Source organism: Phodopus roborovskii, unplaced genomic scaffold, assembly GCF_943737965.1.
Source record: "Phodopus roborovskii unplaced genomic scaffold, PHOROB, whole genome shotgun sequence".
NCBI classification, from domain to species: domain Eukaryota; kingdom Metazoa; phylum Chordata; class Mammalia; order Rodentia; family Cricetidae; genus Phodopus; species Phodopus roborovskii.
Window position 1 is genome coordinate 591600 of NW_026126442.1, and position 18772 is coordinate 610371.

Consider the following 18772-nt stretch of genomic DNA (forward strand, 5'->3'; position numbering starts at 1 on the left):
AGATAGGGATTTCTGTATCCCTAGTCCACAGCCTAGCATGCTGTAGGTACTAATACGGAATGCAAATATGAGTGGCATTCACAGCACGGAGACTTGGATTTAAAAAGGCAGTAAAAAGTTTAGAGAGAACGAAATGAGTATTTTAGGGCTGGGAGTAAAGCTTAGTGGACAAATACTTGTCTGGCACATGTGTCCCTGGATTTAGTCTCCATCATTGAGATACAAGAACAAGAACAAAGGGTGGGGGAGTACACACACACACACACACACACACACACACACACACACACACACACACGAGTAATCTGACTGGAACATTAGGGGGAAAGCAAGAGACAAGACAGAATGGTGTCTTGAGGAAGGTTTTGCAGACCTGGAAATTGGAAAAAGAAAAGAAAATGGTCATACTTTGGCAGGCAATGGGGAAGCCATCAGAGTCTCTCGCATTCATATATATATATATATATATATATATATTCAAATATTCATGCTCAAAATTTTTAACCATGAGCCCCTTCACCTACCCAGCGTCTTTACCTGTCCCTCTAACGGAGACCTGACTGAGGCAGGATTTATACCCGGTTTCTTGTCTCCTCAGCCCAACTGCATGAGGGCCCCAGCTCCCTTCTTTCCCCTTCCCTGCTGGGGCTGGGAAGCAGGCCAGGCCTAGCAGAGACTGGCAGGCAGAAGCTGGGTGGTGCCACGGAGAACCTATACAGTGCCAGGTGGTGCCTTGGGCTCCAAGCTGAGCTGGTGATCCTGATAACCTTCTGCCTGTGGCCACACCTGCCTCTCACCCCAACCCTACCTCTTACCCGACCTGTGTCCAGGCTTTGGTATCGGGCAGGGGGCACCGGGCCAGGCAAACCTGTGGGACTTTGGCTCCATCTCTACAAAAGGGCATTCTGTGAGTCAGCCTGCTCCCCTCAAGACTTGCTCCTCCCCTCACCCAGCTCCTATTTCCGATGCACGTACAGCCCGTACACACTGTGTCCTGGGACACCCCAGGCAGTCGCATGGCTTCCCTGGGCCCCAGCCCCTGGCCCCCTTTGTTGATCCCAGCCTCTACTGCGCCGCTGCTGCTATTTCTGCTGCTCCTGGTATCTGCTCATCCCCAGGGCCTGTCCGGAATGCAGGGGGAACCCTCCTTGGGAGAGAGTTCATCTGGGGAGGAGGATCTGGGCGTGGAGGATCTGCCCAGTGAAGAAGATGCACCTGGGCAGGCGGGTCCACCTGGTGGGGAGGATCCGCCTGAAGATAACTCTAAAGCCGAAAAGGAGGATTCCCCGAAGTTAGAGGATCTACCCACTGTTGAAGCTCCTGAAGACAGTCAAAGTCCCCACGGGGATGGAAAAGGTAAGAAAGCAGTCATCCGCTTCCAAACTGAGGTTCAGGTAGTTTTCCACCTCCTCTCACCACACCCCAACTCTAGCAGAGATGCAGGAAGGAAACTGTACTCTAATAGGTAGCCCTTCTCCCTAAAGGGGAGAGCAGTTGGGAGACATGAAAGAAGAAAGGGAGAAATTGAAGAAAATAGAGCTAAGGAATGGATGGGGGGGGAGTGTAGAGAGAGAACGAGTGTGACAAGAAAAGTGGGGGAGGGGGTCCCCGAGGACTACAGAGAGCACACAGATGCCACTCGCAATTTGCCGTGTAGGAAGAAGCAATCAACAGGAGGGATTTTGGGTTGCTTTTGGGGCAGGAGGGGAGTAAGGGGTGAGGTGGGGTATTATTATCTGGATCCGGTTGGCCTTGAACTATTTCCTGCCATCTACCTGTCTCTGAGCTCTGGGATTTCAGGTGTGCACTAGCACGCTTGGCTCCAGGTTAGGGACTTGGGAAAGCTCGGGACAGGAAAGAGAGACCAGTGGGAAGGTGGGATGAGTAAAGGAAAAGCAAAGTTGGTCTACTGATTTGGATCTGCACACTGAAGCCACTCCACGGACCCTAGCATTTGCAAACTGTCTTCCAGCAGCAGGTCTGCTGACCGATCACTCCCCCAGTGGCTGAGACACAGTTGGTGGTAGGCCACCGTGCTTTGCACCTAGTCCGCACACTCTTGTAAGACAACCGGGTCTGTGAGGCCTCGCCAGAGCCAGAGGGAACCTTTTTCATTGCGGGCACTGGGAAGTGACTGGGCTGTAAGAGTGGGCTTATTAATTCTTCTCATTTATGCAGGGGGTGGCCACGGTCTTTGGAGCTATAGAGGTAAGAAACTGCCTTCCACCTAATCTGGAAGTCCAGCTCTATTGAACTGCCCCCCCACCTCCACTAGCTCTCATCTGGACTCACATCTCTGAACCCCCCCTTTACTCCCGCTCCCAAGCTTCCTGACTCCACCCCCTCACTTATCCTAACAGTTCTTGTCCTACTCATCAGACTTCTTGCATCTTTTTCTCTCATCCCAGGCACCCTACTCTGGCCCAAGGTGTCCCCAGCCTGTGCCGGCCGATTTCAGTCCCCTGTAGATATCCGCCCGGAGCGCACCTCATTTTGCCCCGCCCTGCAACCCCTGGAACTACTGGGCTATGAGCTTCAGCCTTTCCCGGAACTGAGCCTGAACAACAATGGCCACACAGGTGAGGTGTTTGGGGAGGAACCTACAGAGGGGCTCCGCTCGGGGTTTCTGCTGGTGCTCACGGGTGGGTAGACATCACTCTCTTGCCACTCCCCGCACAGTACAGTTGACTCTGCCACCGGGGTTGAAGATGGCTCTGGGACCTGGGCAGGAGTACCAGGCCCTGCAGTTGCATTTACACTGGGGAGCTTCAGATCACCCGGGCTCAGAGCACACTGTCAATGGCCACCGTTTCCCTGCTGAGGTGAGCATTGGGCTGTCCCAAGAGGAACAAAGAGGGTGTGATCAAAGCTCGGGCCTCAGTTTGACCCTTACACCCTCTCTAGATCCACGTGGTTCACCTCAGTACTGCTTTCTCAGAACTTCACGAAGCCTTGGGTCGCCCAGGAGGCCTGGCCGTTTTGGCTGCCTTTCTGCAGGTACCACACTTGACACTCATATCCCAGAGGTTCTGTGCATCTTGTTGAGACACTCCCGTTGTTTCAGCACTCTCAAGCTGGTGGTCAATTAGCTGTCAGTTTCACCCACACCTTTGCTCATTCATTCAACAGCAGCATGGAACCAGGAAGCAGGCTACAAGCAGGCTACCTTTAAGGAGCCCACAAACAGAGCCAAAGCTGACTGATAGGAGGAATGTTGACTGATAGGAGGAAAGAGTATGGACCATTCAGGGAATGCCACATGCAACAATGGACCTGGGGAGGGGGTCCTTTCTCAGCTACTTCTGTGACCCATGCAGTATTTATTCAGGGACCTCTCTGTAGTCCTAACAATCAAGAGTGCGGTGCACACACACCGTGAGGAGATGAGATGCCTGTAAGACTCACTAATGTGAAGTTCACAGCACAAAGTCAGACGAGTGCCTCAGATGTAGATGCAGGACAACACTCCAAGAGTCAAACTCACGAATTATTAAAGTGAATAAAGTAACATGAGCACAAAACATATTATAGTTTTCTATGGGAGACCTGAGAGTGCGTGGAAATAATGAGGGAAACATGAAAGTTTGCAGGGCTCAGGTCACCGAGGGGCCAAGTATCATGGTAAATTTTCTCCTTCTCCTTCAGTTTGCCATTGAAATCTAGTGCACCAAGCTAATTCATTTTCAAAGCAAGAGTAATTGAATAATAAGACTTTATATACTCCCAGCATTCTTAGAGTCGATGAATGGAGAAAGACTCCGGGAACCATATCCCATGTTCAGGCCTCCAACTGTGGTCCTAGAAACAGGTATCAATCTACCTTGCATTATATCCCATGCCCACCCCTGCAGGAGAGCCCAGAAGAGAACAGTGCCTATGAACAGTTGCTGTCACATTTGGAAGAAATCTCCGAGGAAGGTCAGTTTGAGGCTTGCCCTAGGAACTGAACATCTGAGAAAAGAGATATGTAAGATGCTGAGGGTGAACTGGCTCTGGGATTGGTAATAACTGTGAAAGTGATGAGAGAGACAAGTGGGAATAGGGAAGCTACTGTCCACAGGTTTGACAATTAGAAATCAAAACCAAACAGAAAACAATATTAGACAAAAAAAAAAAAAAAAAAAAAAAAAAAAAAAGCAAAGTTGAGGCTGGGCTTGTTGACATGTGCCTTTAGTTCAGGGCCAACCTGGTCTACATAATGAGTTCCAGGCCAGTCAAGGCTACATAGAAGACGTGTCTCAAAAACAAACAAGCAAGCAAGCAAACAAAACAAAACAAAAAGCAAAGTAGAGAGAAAAATTGTTTAAAACATGGGATTGAGTGTGGAAAGCTAAACTGATGTTGAGAACTGTGTACCATTTATAATCATCAAATATTTTACATTATAAATGTTTTAGAGCAGTGCATGATGACAATACCAATGCTTGGGAGGCTGGTTACATACCAAGTTGGAAGCCAGCCTAGGCTACAGGAGACCATGTCTCCAAAAAGGCTAAGGATATAGCTTGGCAGCAGAGAAAGCATGTGTGCCTGAGGCCCTTGGTCTAGCACTGAAAAGCCACTTTAGCTAAAAAGCTACTTCCCTTCTCAGGGACCGACATACGAGACTTATAGGGTTTTTATAAATTGAAAGTCATAGAGCTTTTGGGGGGGGGTTGGGTTTTATTTGTTGTTTTTGTTTTTTGGGTTTTTGTTTTTGTTTTTTCAAGATAAGATTTCTCTGTGTAGCTTTGGAGCCTGTCCTGGAACTCACTCTGTAGACCAGGCTGGTCTTGAACTCACAGAGATCTGCCTGCCTCTGCCTCTCAAGTGCTGGGATTAAAGGTGTGTGCCACCACCGTCCAGCTTTGTGTCTGTTTTTTATAGCTGCAAATATGAAATGTATTTACAAGTTATTCTGTGTGTGTGTGGGGATGTGCTCAACAGGTAGAACACAGGGTCTCCACCACTGAACTGCATCCCAGCCCCATCCTCTCCTTTTATTCCAATCTGGGATTAAGTCAGCAGTCCTTCGTGACAAGGTAGTGGACTCAGAAGAATGAAGGCATCAAAGGGGGACTTATGACCTCATTCTTCTTGGGGCTGGAGAAATGGCTCAGCACAAGGCCTCCTCTAATTGCCCAAAGCCCTTTACTTCCTTTAGGGTTAACCACACATAGTGAGAAGCAGTGAAACTATGCTTGTGCCTGGAGCTTCCAAGAGATGCTCCTGGTGAGACCTCAACATAGACCCCACCCACAGGCACAAAGATCGAGATCCCAGGTCTGGATGTATCCGCACTGCTGCCCTCCGACCTCAGCCGTTACTACCGATACGAAGGGTCTCTAACGACACCTCCCTGCAGCCAGGGGGTCATCTGGACTGTGTTCAACCAGACAGTGAAGCTGAGTGCTAAGCAGGTGAGAGTGGGGTGTGGTGCAGACACAGGCTGTTGGAAAAGGGGATGTAGAGAAGGGAGATAGAGGGTTGTGGACCGCTTGCTTCTTTTTGTCTTGCACTTTCTATTATCCCTCCTTCCCCCAGCTCCATACTCTCTCTGTTTCCCTGTGGGGACCTCATGATTCTCAGCTACAACTGAATTTCCGAGCCACACAACCTTTGAATGGACGAGTGATTGAGGCTTCTTTCCCTGCCGGAGTGGACAGCAGCCCTGAGCCAGGTGCACAGTTGTCCGATAGCCCGTGTTGCCATGTCCCCTAGCTACGGGCCCCTCTTCTTCCTGTGTCTTCATTTGTGTCGCAGGTACTCATGGGCCTTGGCTCTAATGTCTTCTTTTTCTCTTCAGTCCACATGAATTCCTGCCTTGCTGCTGGTGAGTTGGGGTTCCTCTTGTTCCTGATGCTGGGGGATACACTTTAGTATCATCCAGCCCAGGAGCTAGTATTTTCCCTTTCTGCATCCCAAAACCAATATGATAGGTCAGGTAGGGGACCCCCCTCCCTGTACCTCTGATTTAGTTTATCAGAATGAGGCTCAGAAATTTTGTGATGCTTCTCCCCCAACACCCCTTATCCTTCTTGATATTCACCTCCATCCTCCAGCTGGCCTGTTCTGGAGACTGGAGCCCTGGGCTGCCTGAGCACTCACTCCTGGAAAGGGTCGGGAGTACAGGAAGCCTGCTTGGGGGGAACCCTTGGCACTCCCTGAGGCAGCCCCCCCTTTCCCCAGGTGACATCCTAGCCTTAGTGTTTGGCATTCTCTTTGCTGCCACCAGCGTGGCCTTCCTCATACAGCTGAAGAGGCAGCACAGGTATCTATGGGCCCCCCTTGGCACGGCCTTTTATGTATAACCCAGAATTCCAGGACTGCAAACGAGCTCATTCAGGGCTGGTTTTCTGATTCTAGTTCCCTGTTCTACAGGCACAGAAGTGAGACCAAAGATGGCGTTAGCTACAGCCCAGCAGAAATGACAGAAACCGGGGCCTAATAATGAGGAGTCAGCTGGAGGATTCTGGAAACTTTGTCCTGGTCTGACCATTATATACTTTCTTTTTAACCACTACGGAATCTTTTTAACTTTTCTTCTTTTCCTTAAAGTACTACAATGGGATCTTATAGTGAAAAGGCAAAGTTGGACTCAATTCTTGCCCTGTTTTTGTTTTTTGTTTTCCCAGGACAGGATTTCTCTGTGTACCTCTGGCTGTCCTGAAACTTGCTCTGTAGACCATGCTGGCCTTGAACAGGGATCTGAATGCCTCTGTCTCCCAAGTGCTGGGATTAAAGGCATTCACCATCACCACCTGGCAATTCTTGCTCTTACTGTGCAGTCAAATGATCTACCACTGAACTATATACCCCTTGATCTTACTACATAGCCAGGGCTAGCCTTGAACTGAGTGTGTATATTAATGGAGTTTGAACCCAGGATCTTGTTCTGACTGGACAAGTGTTCTACCAGTGACTCAGTTTATAGCCCCTTCCCTTGAACTCTCTAGCCTCCTGTCTCAGTCTCTTGAATTCTGGGATTACAGGCATGCACCATCATGCCTGGCTCATCCTGATAATTTTTTAAATAAATATTTCTAATAAAACATGTATAAAGTAAATATTTCTTTTCCTTTTTTTCTTTTTGGTTTTTCGAAACAGGATTTCTCTGTGTAGCTTTGGAGCCTGTCCTGGCACTCGCTCTGTAGACCAGGCTGGCTTTGAGCTCACAGAGATCTGCCTGCCTCTGCCTCCCAAGTGCTGGGATAAAAGGCGTGCGCCACCACCATCCAGCTACAATAAGTACTTCTAAAAAACCATGTATTGTCTTTATCCTTGAATCAAAAGGACATTCTATTAGTTTCCTATGGCTGCTGGGGGAGAAACAATTCCCACAAGCTCAGAGTGTCAGCCCTTACAGTTCCTGAGGCAGGGATGTCCAAGATGAACTTTATGTGTTAGTCCAGGTGTGAATGGGATGCATTCTTCTGGACTTGCTCAAGGAGAACATACCCATTTTCAGATTTTAGACGCACCTGCATTCCTTACTTATGGCCCTTTCCCAAAACACTCCAACTCCTTGCTTTCATTTTCATATCTGTACCTACTGTCTTTTACCTGATCCCTTCCCCCACAATTTTTTCTTTACTCTTTTCCCTTCTAGACTGAGTCTTACTCTATAGCCCAGACTGGATCAAGACTCAAGTGCTAGCCCCAGTCTCTTGAGTGCTGGAACTACAGGTCTGCACCATCATGCTTGGCTTTCCCTGACCCTTTGAGGACCTTGTGATGACCTAGGCCTGACCCGTGATAACCTCCTCCATTTCAGATTCTTTGCCCAGCCACACAAGGTCTCTTTCTGGCTAACATGGCATTTCCCAGGGTTAGAATATGGACCTTGTTGGGGTGACAGCACAGGGCAGTTTGAGTCAAGAGGTTGGCTTGGCCACACCCTCTAAACTTTAGTTCACAGGCAGTGAGCCTTTCGGGCTTCCACCCTGGTGGAGGAGTACCTGTGCCCCTTTGCAGTTTTGCCTTTAGAATGTCTGGCCCAGTGACTGTTGAAACAGAGTTGTGTCATGGATGGTGGCTCCACCCTGTGAGGACTACAGGCCAGGACAGTTTCCTAACCACTAGGAAACTGCTTCACGCAGTTGTTTGCTGGGTCCAGTATCCACACCTCAGAGGCCCCATTAAAAAGGGGATCGATTGATCCTGCTGTCCTCCCAGGACTACTGCCAACCAAAAAAAGTTTTAAAGGGCCCTGGCATGCCAGGAACATCCGTTTATTGACCTGAGGAGGCAACGTTCTAGTCTGGTAGGCAGCACGGCCAGCCCTTACAAGTTGTTGAGTTCCAGAAGGGTCTGGTCCAAGGTCTGGTGAATCTCCACGTTCTCTTCCTTGGCACTAGCCAAAGTCTCTGTGAGGGGAAGCAACAGGTGAGGTGGGGGAGGGGAATGGGAGGAAGGAACACGAGGGAGGGAACCAAGGGCAGGGGAAGGCGACATAGACACAGAACATGTTAGGAGATACTTTATGGACCTGGGGCCTATGACGGGGGCAAATGGGTAGACAGACCAGACACAAATATTGCTCCAGGACTGGGCCAGGGTAGTATCAGTGAGATGGGGAGGCCTATCATAAATGGGGTTGCCTTCCTTTAGAAGGGTTAGGAAAGTTGAAAACAGAAGGGAAGACTAAGGTTCAGCCAGGAAAGGGAGGGTCAGACAGACAGAACTGCGACAGAAAACAGACCTGCAGCCGCTGTGAAAAAGCCCCTCTTGCTGAGATCCAGACTTTTCCGACCTTCATGCCAGGCCTTTTCTGACCTTCCAGCCCCGCCCCTGTGCCTCACCACCCCATTTCCCTTCCAGCCATTCCAGCAGATTCTGGAATCCCAATTAAGAGCTCCAAAGTCAGTGATGGGCTGCAGAGGGGAAGGGAGGTTGTGCTTGATGGACCCACATGTAGTCACATGCATCGATTATCAGAAAGTGGTAAGCTGGGCGTGCCATGCAGAAGGATCTGTGTGGGCCCCAGTGTTCTGTGGGAGGGCTGAGTGTCACGAGACTGAAGGTGGTGGTAAAAGCCAGGGTCCCAGGAGTAAACCAGTGCCATGATAGTGATGAGGAGCTCTCTAGGGGCAGGAAAACAGCATGGAGACCAAGTTCAGAGTTTATTAAGTAGTAGAGGAGATGGGAGGTCAGTGGACGGTGGAGAGATAGCAGGATAAAGCCAGTGCCAGAGTGGGTGGCAGGAGTGATAGGCGTGCTCCCTCAGCTGTCCTTGGCCTGACTACGCAATGTTGCCAATTTGTGCCCCTCCTGGCTGCGCCCCCTCCCCAGAGATTGGAAAGAGAGAAAAGAAGGGGGCCTGCAACGGCCACAGCGCTATGGACTCAGAGGGAGGTGATGTCATTGAGCGCGTTGTCCAGCTCCTCGCTGATGGCCTTGTACTTCATCTTCTGTGCATACACTTCATCTGGGGAGTCCGAAGAGGGGAAGGGGAGGGAGCATGGGGGGAGGAGGAGAGGAGGAGATGAAGGGAGAGAAGATGATGAAATGGAAAATAGAATCAGAGAGATAGTCAGAAGAGAGAGGAGAGAGGACAGGCCAGATGGCAAGTCAGAGCTTCCTCTTCCCCGTCTCTCCCTGGCTTCTCTTTGTCCTCGGCACCCCAACTTGTCACCCCCTCCCCCCGCAGCATCTCCCAGGAGTCTGTGGGCAGTGCTCTGAGCAGACAGGCATGCACGCTTAAGAGGGAAAGGAAGGAAGGGTGCTGACAGGGAAAGTCTAAAGTCCTAAAGTTGGAGATAAAATCCCTGCTTGCCTGAGGAGACTGGAAACAGGAGACATGGGGATTAATAAAAGTAAAGGGTTATCAGAATAAAGGAGAAAGGTGACCTTTGTGGATAATAGCAGTAACCACAAACCAGCAAATACCTGGATTTCTGGTGTTGCCAAGTGTAGCTCAAAGTAATATCTTCCATTAACAGTATTATGTAAATCCTGATATTTGATCAACCAGTGACTGGGGTTACATCTCAGTGGCAAAGAACTTGCCCAGCATATATGAGGCCCTAGGTTCAATCCCCAGCACTAAATAATAATAATAATAATGATAATAAAATTTAAAATAGTTCTGTATTCAGTAAAGAAGTCTCAGGGTTGCAGACAATTCTGTGGTAGAACACTGATCTAAAATGTGCAAGGCTGTGGGTTCCAACCCCAACACAAGGGGGTGGGGTGTCTCTGCAATATGACCATTGTATTGTCTGTCCTTAGAGATGGCATTTGCTACATTAGTGTTAGGCAAGACTAGCAGCATCACCATTAAGGAGCTGGTGGCCCAACCCTGTAATCTCAGCATTGTGGAGACAGATTCCAAGGGATCACCATAGTTGAGACCAGCCTGGATGAGTAAGATCCCATCCAGTGGAAACAATCACTTGGAATAGGGTCTAGAATCCATTTGTTTGTTTTTCTTTCTTCTTCCCTTTTCCCTTTAAACCAAGGCCTTCTATGTGACCAGCCAATTTAAAGGATTGTGTGGATATGTAATAATGTGTGAGTGTGTGTGTGTATGTGTGAGTGTGTGTATGTTATGATGTCTGTGTGGAGGTCAGAGGTCAACTTTGATGTTCGTCCTTAACACAGTCTTATCATCATTTCGAATGCCAGGCCAGTTGAACTTCTAGCCATTCTTCTGTCTCTACACCCCTACTTCCGATCCTGTAGTGTTAGGAGGGCTGGGACTACAGGCACGGCCACTGTGTCTAGCTTTTACATGTGTTTTGGGTATCAGAGTTCATGTCCTCACGTTGTGGGACACTGCTTTACCCATTGAGCCACCTTCCAAGCCCAGGAATATGCTTGCTTTTTTTAGATTAAAAAAAAAAAAAATGTGCCAGGCGGCAGTAGCACACACCTTTAATCTTAGCACTCAGGAGGCAGAGGCAAGCGGATCTCTGTGAGTTCAAGGCCAGCCTGTTCTACAGAATTCCAGAACAGCCAGGGCTACACAGAGGGAACCCTATCTCCAAATATATATAATTTATTTCACATGTATGAGTGTTTTGCCTGCATATCTGTGTCTGTGTACTATGTGCATGCACGGTGCCAACAGAGGCTGGAAGAGGATGTCAGATCCCCTGGATTTGGAATTACTGAAGCTTGTGGGTTACCATGTAGATGCTGGGACTCAAGCCCGGGTCCTCTGGAAGAGCGGCCAGTGATCTTAACTTCTGGCCCCCAGCAATCTGTTTTTAATTCTCATTCATTCTAAACTCGGAGACGTACTAGAGTGGATTGTGGACAGCATGCCCACCAGAGTCTGCAGAGCCCTGGGTAATCTAACTCACTTAACAAATACAATGAGATAAGGGCCAGGCTGATCAGGATGGGTGTGGAGGAGTTATCCTTTTTACCTTCCAGGTCATCAATAGTTTTCTCCAACTTTGCCACAGATCTTTCAGCAAACTCTGCTCGGGTCTCAGCCTGGAATAAAGAAGGGATAGTAGACATGGCCAAGAAAGAGGCTTTCCCTGCAGACACCCTTCTTTCTCATCTCAAGCCCTCAGTTTCCTGCCACGGGCAACCTTACCTCCTTCAGCTTCTCCTCCAGAAGTTTGATCTCCTCTTCATACTTGTCCTCTTTGGTGGAATACTTTAGGAGACAAACGCATGCCGTCAGCAAACTTCCCCGGAACCCCTCAGGTCCCTGCTCGCCTTCATTAAGCGCCTCGCCATCCCTACCTAAGCACTCTTCTCCGCCCCACCCAAGCCCGTCCTCGCTGCCCGGCTGGCCCCTCTACCTTGTCGGCTTGGGCTTCCAGGGATTTCAAGTTGTTGGTGACAATTTTCAGCTCCTCCTCTAGGTCCCCACATTTACTGCAGGGGTGTGTGGCAGGATGGAGCGTGAAGGCACAGTGAGGAGAGACAGTGGGGAGTGGCACAGTGAGGGGGTGGAGGGGAAAGAGAAGAGCAAAGTGGTGAGGGTGACAGCAGGCTGAGACCCCAGCCCCATCCCCGAATCCCTACTGCAGAAGAGAGACAGCAGCCTGAGACGCTGAGCTGAGGACAGAGATGGTGAGAAAAGGTTCCATTGCCTGGAAAGGCCCAGAGAGGTCACTACCTCCTCCTCTGAGGCTATCAGCGACTTGAGGGCCTGGTCCATGGTTCGCAGCTCCTCCTCCAGCTGCCTGGCTCGGCTGGGGGCGGCAGGCATAGATCAGAGGACAGGCCTGCCCCTGTGGCCTCTGGCCTGGGGAACTCCTGACCACTGTGCACGGTGCCCATGGCTGAGCCCCAGCCGCTCTACTGCCCCCTTCACACCCCGGGGCATCCTCACCTCTCAGCCACCTCAGCTCGCTCTTCTGAGCGCTCCAGCTCTCCTTCCAGGATCACCAGCTTCCTGGCCACCTGAGGGGAAGTGGAGAGAGAAGTAGGTCAGTGGTGACCCACTGGGACTTTGAGGACTGCGGGTGAAGGTGAAGTAGGGCAAGGCCATCACCTCCTCGTATTTGCGGTCTGAGTCCTCGGCGATGTGCTTAGCCTCCTTCAGCTGCATCTCCTGCAGCTCCATCTTTTCCTCGTCCTTCATGGCCCGGTTTTCAATGACCTTCATTCCTCTGAGAAGCAGGCAGAGGAGTGCACGTGGGGTCGGCAGCAGCAGAGTCGGAACCCTCCCTCGGCCGGCCGCCCCTGACCTGCCTCCCTCCAGGGCCCCCTTCCCCACCTCTCGCTCTCATCAGCCGCTTTCTCAGCCTCCTCCAGCTTTTGCAGGGCTGTAGCCAGGCGCTCCTGCGCCCGATCCAACTCCTCCTCTACCAGCTGAATGCGGCGGTTCAGGGAGGCCACATCTGCCTCAGCCTGTGGGTCAGAGGGCAGAGGTCAAAAGGCTTTGTATGCCTTGGAGAGGATCAGCTAAGATCCAGGGACAGCTAAGATCCAGAGACAATTCTTCTTCAGAATCTTAGCTTTCTGATTTCTGTGTGTTCCAAGTACCCCCCACCCCATCTAAGCCTCTGCTAGGTGAAAACCTGCATTCCCCCACAAGTTCCATTCGCCCAGGGTGCTACCTCTTGCAGCACTATGCATGGTTAGCCATTAGGTGACCCCCTTGAGACCACTCCAAATGCTGACACTTAAGTCTGAGGAAGCTCTGATTCCTACAGAGCAGAGCCTGGCTCAGGTAAGGGGGAGCTGGGAAGAATCAGTGCAGCCAGACTTTGTCACTGCTAAAAAGCAGCCAATCACAGAATCAAGTTCTGTGATGTCACCAGCTACCAGGCAGACAAGCCAGGCCTGTAAGGAGCTGTGACAGTAGCAAGGGGCTCCTTGCCAAGGTGACAGTGGGGGTGAGGAGAGGGAATGCAAGAGATGGAACTCAGACTCTGAATATGGAAGCAAACCCTTAGAGGTTTTGGAGAAGGTCCATGGAAACCCAGGCTACCCTGAGAACAGAGGGGTAAGATGGCCTGTAAAGGAAGATGACAACATCAGTGTGCTTGTTACGTGCACTGGCTCAGAGTCAGACTGTCTGCCGTCTTTGAGCCGTGGCTCAGCTACTCCACACTTGTTAGATGCCCTTGGGCAACACATTTGGCCTCTCTAAGCCTCAGTTTCCTCCTTCATAAATTGGAGCTAACAATCACAGCTCCTTTGGATGCTTCTGAGATAATGCACTAAACCAGGCTGACGGGAAGCTCATAAGACTAAACAGGTTTCCAACCCCATGCTAGATTCACTGAACTGAGTCCTCCAAGGGGTTTGGGACTCCTGTGCCTTAAAAAGAAAAAGTATTTATTTATATATTATATATATGTATTAGTGTTTTTGCCTCCATGTATGTGTGCTGCGTTGCCAGCCACCAGGAACTAAATCCAGGTCTTCTGGAAGAGCAGCAAGGGCTCTTAACCACTCAACTATCTCTCCAGCTAATATATATATGTATGTACATATACATATATATATATATTTTCCCAGCTAGTTCTAATGATAAGCCACCTTTATGGGAAATAGTGACATAAACCGTAGATAACTTCTGAATACATTGCCTGCTCAGAGTCCTCCCTTCATAAATGTTAGATAGCCCCGCCTCATTTCCCAAGACAAAAAGAGACCTCTGCTGAGATTTAAGACAAAAAAAGAAGAAAGGGCTGGGCCAGCAGAAGGGAGGGAGGGAGGGGAGGGGAGCTGGTGAGGCTGTCCCAGAAGGCAGGCCCTGGGCAACACTGCAGGGCAAGAGAAACATCACCATATATAGAAAGTGGTTTATAGCTTGTCCTCCAGGTGCCTGCCATACCTGGAGTTTGGCCACCTAGAACAAGAGTCCATCATGGGCACGGGGCCCAATGACTCAATGTGGAAACACTCTGGAGACAGTATAGGGGAGAATGACTCTGGGGGACACTGGGGGTTACTCTAGAGAGATGATGGGGTGGGCCAACAAATGACAGCCAAGTTTGGGAAGTTCTGGAATCACCCCAAGACTGCTTGCTACCTGCCATGTCTGTTGTTCTAAGCTATGGATGCTGGCTGCTCTCCCACTACAGAACAGTCACTACAATAGGCCCCATTTGCTAAATTGGAAACTAAAGAGAAGAGAAACTGAGGCACCGCTAAGTTAACTGCTGTGTTCAAGGTAACACTATAAATTGGGCCGCATTTCCTCTTTATTACTGGCAGGACTGCCTGCTTCCCCAACTGTCCCTGACCCCCCCCCAACCCCCCCAGCTCCTTGGGTTTCCAGTCTTGCCTCCAGCTGCACTGAGCCTTGGCTATTTATAGAGTATCAGATGCCCAGGGTCAACTTTGCTAGCAGCTGCAGGTCCATTCCCTCCCAAGTGCCAGAGCTGGTAGAGAACCAAAACTGGGGAGTAGAGGTCAAAGAGGCCCGGCTATGGGGGTGCTGGAGAAAAAGAGGATGAACAATGCCAATGTGATCTCAGGTGTTCAGACCATGCCTTGTGCTACTCACCCCGCAGGCCCTGCTTACGGACGGACGCATCTTAAATTTAACACAAGAAAGTGAGGCGGGGAATGGTGACGGTGCCTCATCTCTAGTCACCTATGGTCATCCTGCCTGAAGATGTGAGTTGGGAATGGCAGGAAGTAGAGATGTCTGGTTGGGGACGGGCAGGGAGATCTCAGTGTAAGTGGAGCCTGCTAAGGTGGCTGCTTTGGCAGTTGTGGCTCTGTCCCTTTGCCCTGTGGCCTGGCCTGGGCTTGGGATTGACAACTTAATGAGGGTAAACGAGGAGCCTGAACCGAAGCTCCAGGGCAACAGCCCTGCTGGTGCCAGAGGTCAGGGGTGGGGAATTCCTAGTGGCCCCTTCCTGCTGTCTCTGGAACACTCTCTCTCTCCTGCCCACGAGCTCTCCACATTCAACCCCAGCCCTCACACGCACCAAATGTGGCCGTGGACTCCTTCGTTCTCAGAGGGGGATGGTAAATTCTTAGCTCCCACCCTCACAATGACTCACCACTTGATCACTGCACATTCTACAGGCTGGGACCAAAGGGAATTGCAAGGCTGAGTCCCGGGAGGGGGTGGGGGAAGCAGGAGGTGGTTTTGATTTACCCAGTGTCTTGAGTTACTTGTATAAACCTGTCCCTAGCTGGTGTTACAGAGAGGAAACCATGTCTGTGCTGGTACTACAGACCTAGGCCCCTTTCTCCCTTTATGTCCATGCCTGGGGCTCCTCATCAGTGTCCTCATGCCACTAGACCTCCCCAAACCCACACTCACATCGGTGGCCTTCTTCTCGGCCTGCTCCAGTTTCTCCTGGGCATCTTTCACAGACTCTGAATACTTCTCCACCTCATCCTCTGTCCCCTTCAGCTTCTTCTGGAGGGCCTGCTGCTCTTCCTCCAGCTGTGGAAGAGGAAGACTTGATCAGACAGGTCTGGGTCGGCCCCCGGAGGCAAGGAAGGCAGAAGGTCTGGAAAGGCTGTGTGTGTGTGTGTGTGTGTGTGTGTGTGTGTGTGTGTGTGTGTGTGTGTGTTTTGGGGTGCTTCTAGGAGATACTTGGAGATTGCTGGGGGAGAAGAAGGGTAAAGGAGAGACAGTCCAGTCAGCAGTGTTAGGAGGCCCTGGGAGAAGAAAGTGACAACCTCAGAAGGCAAGGACCCACTGCAGCTCTGTAAGTGGGGACTCCTCGGGCTATGGTGGGTGGGGTGAAAGCTCTAGTTAGGGCTGAGCTTTGGAAGGTCCCGAGAAGGCCCAGCCCCCACATTGATAGGATGGCCTTGGGGAGCAGACCCAAGGCTGGGGAAGAGAAGGGGACGGAGGTTACACTGGACCCCACCTGCTTGCATCGGTCTTCAGCTTGCTTCTTGTCAGCTTCGGCCTGCTCGGCACGGTCGATGGCATTCTCCTTGTCCAGTTTCAGCATCTGCATCTTCTTCTTGATGGCGTCCATGGCTGCAGTGGGGGGTGGGCCGACGGGCGGGCAGTGAAGACTGGGTAGACTAGGCTGGCTGAGAGCACTGGATGCAAGAGGGGGACAGGTCAGGAAGACAGAGAGGGACTGGCATATCCCAGCAGAGCGGGCGCCTAAAAGGCGGGGAGGAACCAGGCGGAGCCGGGGACCAGGACCCTCCCCCACCAAGGCCCAAACCTTGTAGGGACAGAAGCACTGCCTGGTCGCGGGGCGCGGCCGCTCTTTGCGCCCACCCCTCCGGTCCGCCCCCTCGGGTCCTGGCCCCGCCTCCCCTCTTCCCCTGCCAGCCGTCGGAAGGAAAGTTGAGGGCTGTAAAAACCTTGGTCAGCAGAGGGGACAGGACCCTTGGGCCAGGGGGCTCGGCGCTTCCTCTGAGTGACAGCCGGACCTAGTGGCAGCTGTGGCTGGGGCCCCCGGGGCTATTTCAGGGCGTGAGCTCACGGCAGCTGCCCGGGCGCAGGGACCGCGTGCCCCCCCCCCTTCAGCTAGCAGCAGCCGCTGCCCTTAATTTAGAAGTTTCCTGCAAATCCCCCCAGATTAAATGTCTCTTGGGAGGCGGATCTCCTGCACGCCTCGAGTGCCTCAGTTTACCCCGGGGTCCCAGACTCCAGATTTGCGCTACCGACGTGAAGGTGGTGGCGAAGTCTCTTTGAATGCTTGGGGAAACTGAGGCAGGAGCCCTGCTGCCCCCAAGGGCGGGCCTGGCATCTGTTAACCTAGTGCTCCCTCCCAGTCTCAGCGCCCAGAGCCAGGGCCTCAGCTACCGCCCGCCCCGCCCCCCACGTGCCCCGCATACTTTCCACGAGGCTGCAGCCCGGCTGGCCAGGGCGCTCTCCCCACCCCCACTCCCACCCGGGACCCGGCGCTCCCGCCCCCTCGGGCTCTGTCTGCTCCCTCTTTCTCCCCTCTCTCTCTTTCCCGGGCGCCCGCCCTCCTCCCCACTCCTCCCAGCGGACTCGGCGGTCTTCCCCAGAGGACCAACTTGACTCCGAGTTTTCTTTTCTGCCCTTTTTTGGGATGCTTCCCCGTGGAGGGGCGGGGCCGGGCCACCGCGAGCCGAAAGCAACGCCCTGACTTGGGAGCGGGCGGAGAGACGTCCCCTCCTCCGAGGCGTCCACAACCCTCGGCCGAGCCTGCTCCGGCCGCTGCGGCGGGGTTCTCATTCCCCTCTGGGGTGGGCGAGGGGAGCGAGCGCCGCGGCGTCCGGGAGGAGGGCGCCCAGGGGCAGAGGGGTCGGAGGCCTGGGATTTGCTGGCTGGCCGAGGACCACCGTGGGAATCCTGGACGGAGGGCTGGCGGGTGTGGAAGGGGTACGAAGTGCATCTTCATCTGCTTCGCTCTCTGCTAAGTAGACTCACACTAACTAGAGCACGCAGGACTGACCTTGGCGTTGACCCCAGCCCCCTGCTGTGTGTACCCTAAACTCTGTGAAAGACAAGAGATCTCATCCATCCAACAAGCCTACGCTCGACCCCTAGGGTTTAGCTTTCCCCTCTTCTTGACTTTCACTTTTCATAAGCACGGAATCCTGGAGAGCCTGCTTGCTACGAAGTCGATCGATCGCTCCTGGAAGTCGAAGCGGGCTCTGAGCATGCTTTCTTGAACAGTTCCTAGTGCTTTCTGGGCCGGTTGTGGCCTTTCTCGTTCCTGGTTCTCTAGTTCCTTCATTTGTTTAACTGTCACTGGCTTTGTTGCATATATAGAAAAATCCTCCAGTGCCCCCTCCCTATCCCTTTTGTGTCTTCCAAAAAAAAAAAAAAAAAGAGGAAAAAAAAAAACCCCACCAAAACTATTCTCATTTCTTAATATGGTAGAACTGCTCTTGGTTTGGGCCCCTGCCTACTTCGCTGGCCTCATCTTCAGTTCCCAGCCTCACTCCAGTACTTTGTCTTACATTCATATCGAGCTTAACAGCATTCACATTTTATGCATTCTGTTCCCTCTCTCTAAAACACCCTTCCCTAAACTGATTGCTGGTGGCCTTTAGGGCTCAGATCAAGTGTCAGCTCTGCTGGGAAGTCCTTTCCTGGCCACCTCCCCTCTAGTAGGTACTTGTTTTCCAGTGTAAGCTTTGATTCTCAGCCTAGTCTCCTGCCACAAAGTCTTGCCCATTTGTCCTGTGAGTCCTGTAGAGCAAGGCCTATTTTTCTCAGCTCTGAGTGAGAAGTCCCTTCAACAGTACCGGATTAGAGTAAGTAGTACTTCACAAACCTTCTGCAGTGTGGTTTTGACATAGAAGCTTCCAGGCACCCAAATACACCAGCTAATATGGTGTGAGTTTAGAGAAACGAATAGCAGAATGCAGAACTCTCAAATGTTTTTGTTGTTAGAACCGCTTATGCTCTCAGGAATTATTAAAGATTCCACAATTGCTTTTGTTGAGGTGTTCTCAAAATCAACAC

The 18772-nt window shown here is 51.4% G+C and overlaps 2 protein-coding genes across 5 annotated transcripts; one reads left to right on the forward strand and one right to left on the reverse strand.

Annotated features, from left to right (window-relative positions):
* The first annotated feature begins 802 nt into the window (after positions 1-802).
* Ca9 (carbonic anhydrase 9) lies at positions 803-7046 on the forward strand. The gene is made up of 11 exons (XM_051187650.1): positions 803-1356; positions 2179-2208; positions 2409-2579; positions 2680-2822; positions 2905-2997; positions 3852-3918; positions 5242-5399; positions 5524-5659; positions 5786-5812; positions 6169-6250; positions 6361-7046. The coding sequence occupies exons 1-11, from the start codon at positions 966-968 to the stop codon at positions 6425-6427; spliced, it is 1365 nt and encodes a 454-aa protein (XP_051043607.1). The 5' UTR covers positions 803-965; the 3' UTR covers positions 6428-7046.
* Positions 7047-8194: 1148 nt separating this feature from the next.
* On the reverse strand, positions 8195-16466 carry Tpm2 (tropomyosin 2). Of its 4 annotated transcripts, none has more exons than XM_051187660.1 (9): positions 16236-16466; positions 15677-15802; positions 12662-12795; positions 12437-12554; positions 12275-12345; positions 12059-12134; positions 11528-11590; positions 11352-11421; positions 8195-8345 (listed from the first exon to the last, which is right to left on the reverse strand). In XM_051187660.1, the coding sequence occupies exons 1-9, from the start codon at positions 16347-16349 to the stop codon at positions 8263-8265; spliced, it is 855 nt and encodes a 284-aa protein (XP_051043617.1). In that variant the 5' UTR covers positions 16350-16466; the 3' UTR covers positions 8195-8262. The 4 variants fall into 4 exon arrangements, with proteins under 4 accessions (XP_051043617.1, XP_051043615.1, XP_051043614.1 ...); XM_051187658.1 differs by lacking the exon at positions 12059-12134 and adding an exon at positions 11739-11814 and having other exon boundaries at positions 16236-16465; XM_051187657.1 differs by lacking the exons at positions 8195-8345; positions 12059-12134 and adding exons at positions 9087-9406; positions 11739-11814 and having other exon boundaries at positions 16236-16465.
* Between the last annotated feature and the right edge of the window lie 2306 nt (positions 16467-18772).

Excerpts from the sequence above, each read along its gene's own strand:
- Ca9 (XM_051187650.1), top strand. The coding sequence starts at position 966 with ATGCACGTACAGCCCGTACACACTGTGTCCTGGGACACCCCAGGCAGT. Across the intron at positions 1,357-2,178 it reads TCCCCACGGGGATGGAAAAG|GGGGTGGCCACGGTCTTTGG; the intron begins GTAAGAAAGCAG and ends TCATTTATGCAG. Across the intron at positions 3,919-5,241 it reads GGAAGAAATCTCCGAGGAAG|GCACAAAGATCGAGATCCCA; the intron begins GTCAGTTTGAGG and ends CCCCACCCACAG.
- Tpm2 (XM_051187660.1), bottom strand. The coding sequence starts at position 16,349 with ATGGACGCCATCAAGAAGAAGATGCAGATGCTGAAACTGGACAAGGAG. Across the intron at positions 11,422-11,527 it reads TGGAGGAGAAGCTGAAGGAG|GCTGAGACCCGAGCAGAGTT; the intron begins GTAAGGTTGCCC and ends TCTTTATTCCAG. Across the intron at positions 8,346-11,351 it reads AACTATTGATGACCTGGAAG|AGACTTTGGCTAGTGCCAAG; the intron begins GTAAAAAGGATA and ends TTCCCCTCACAG.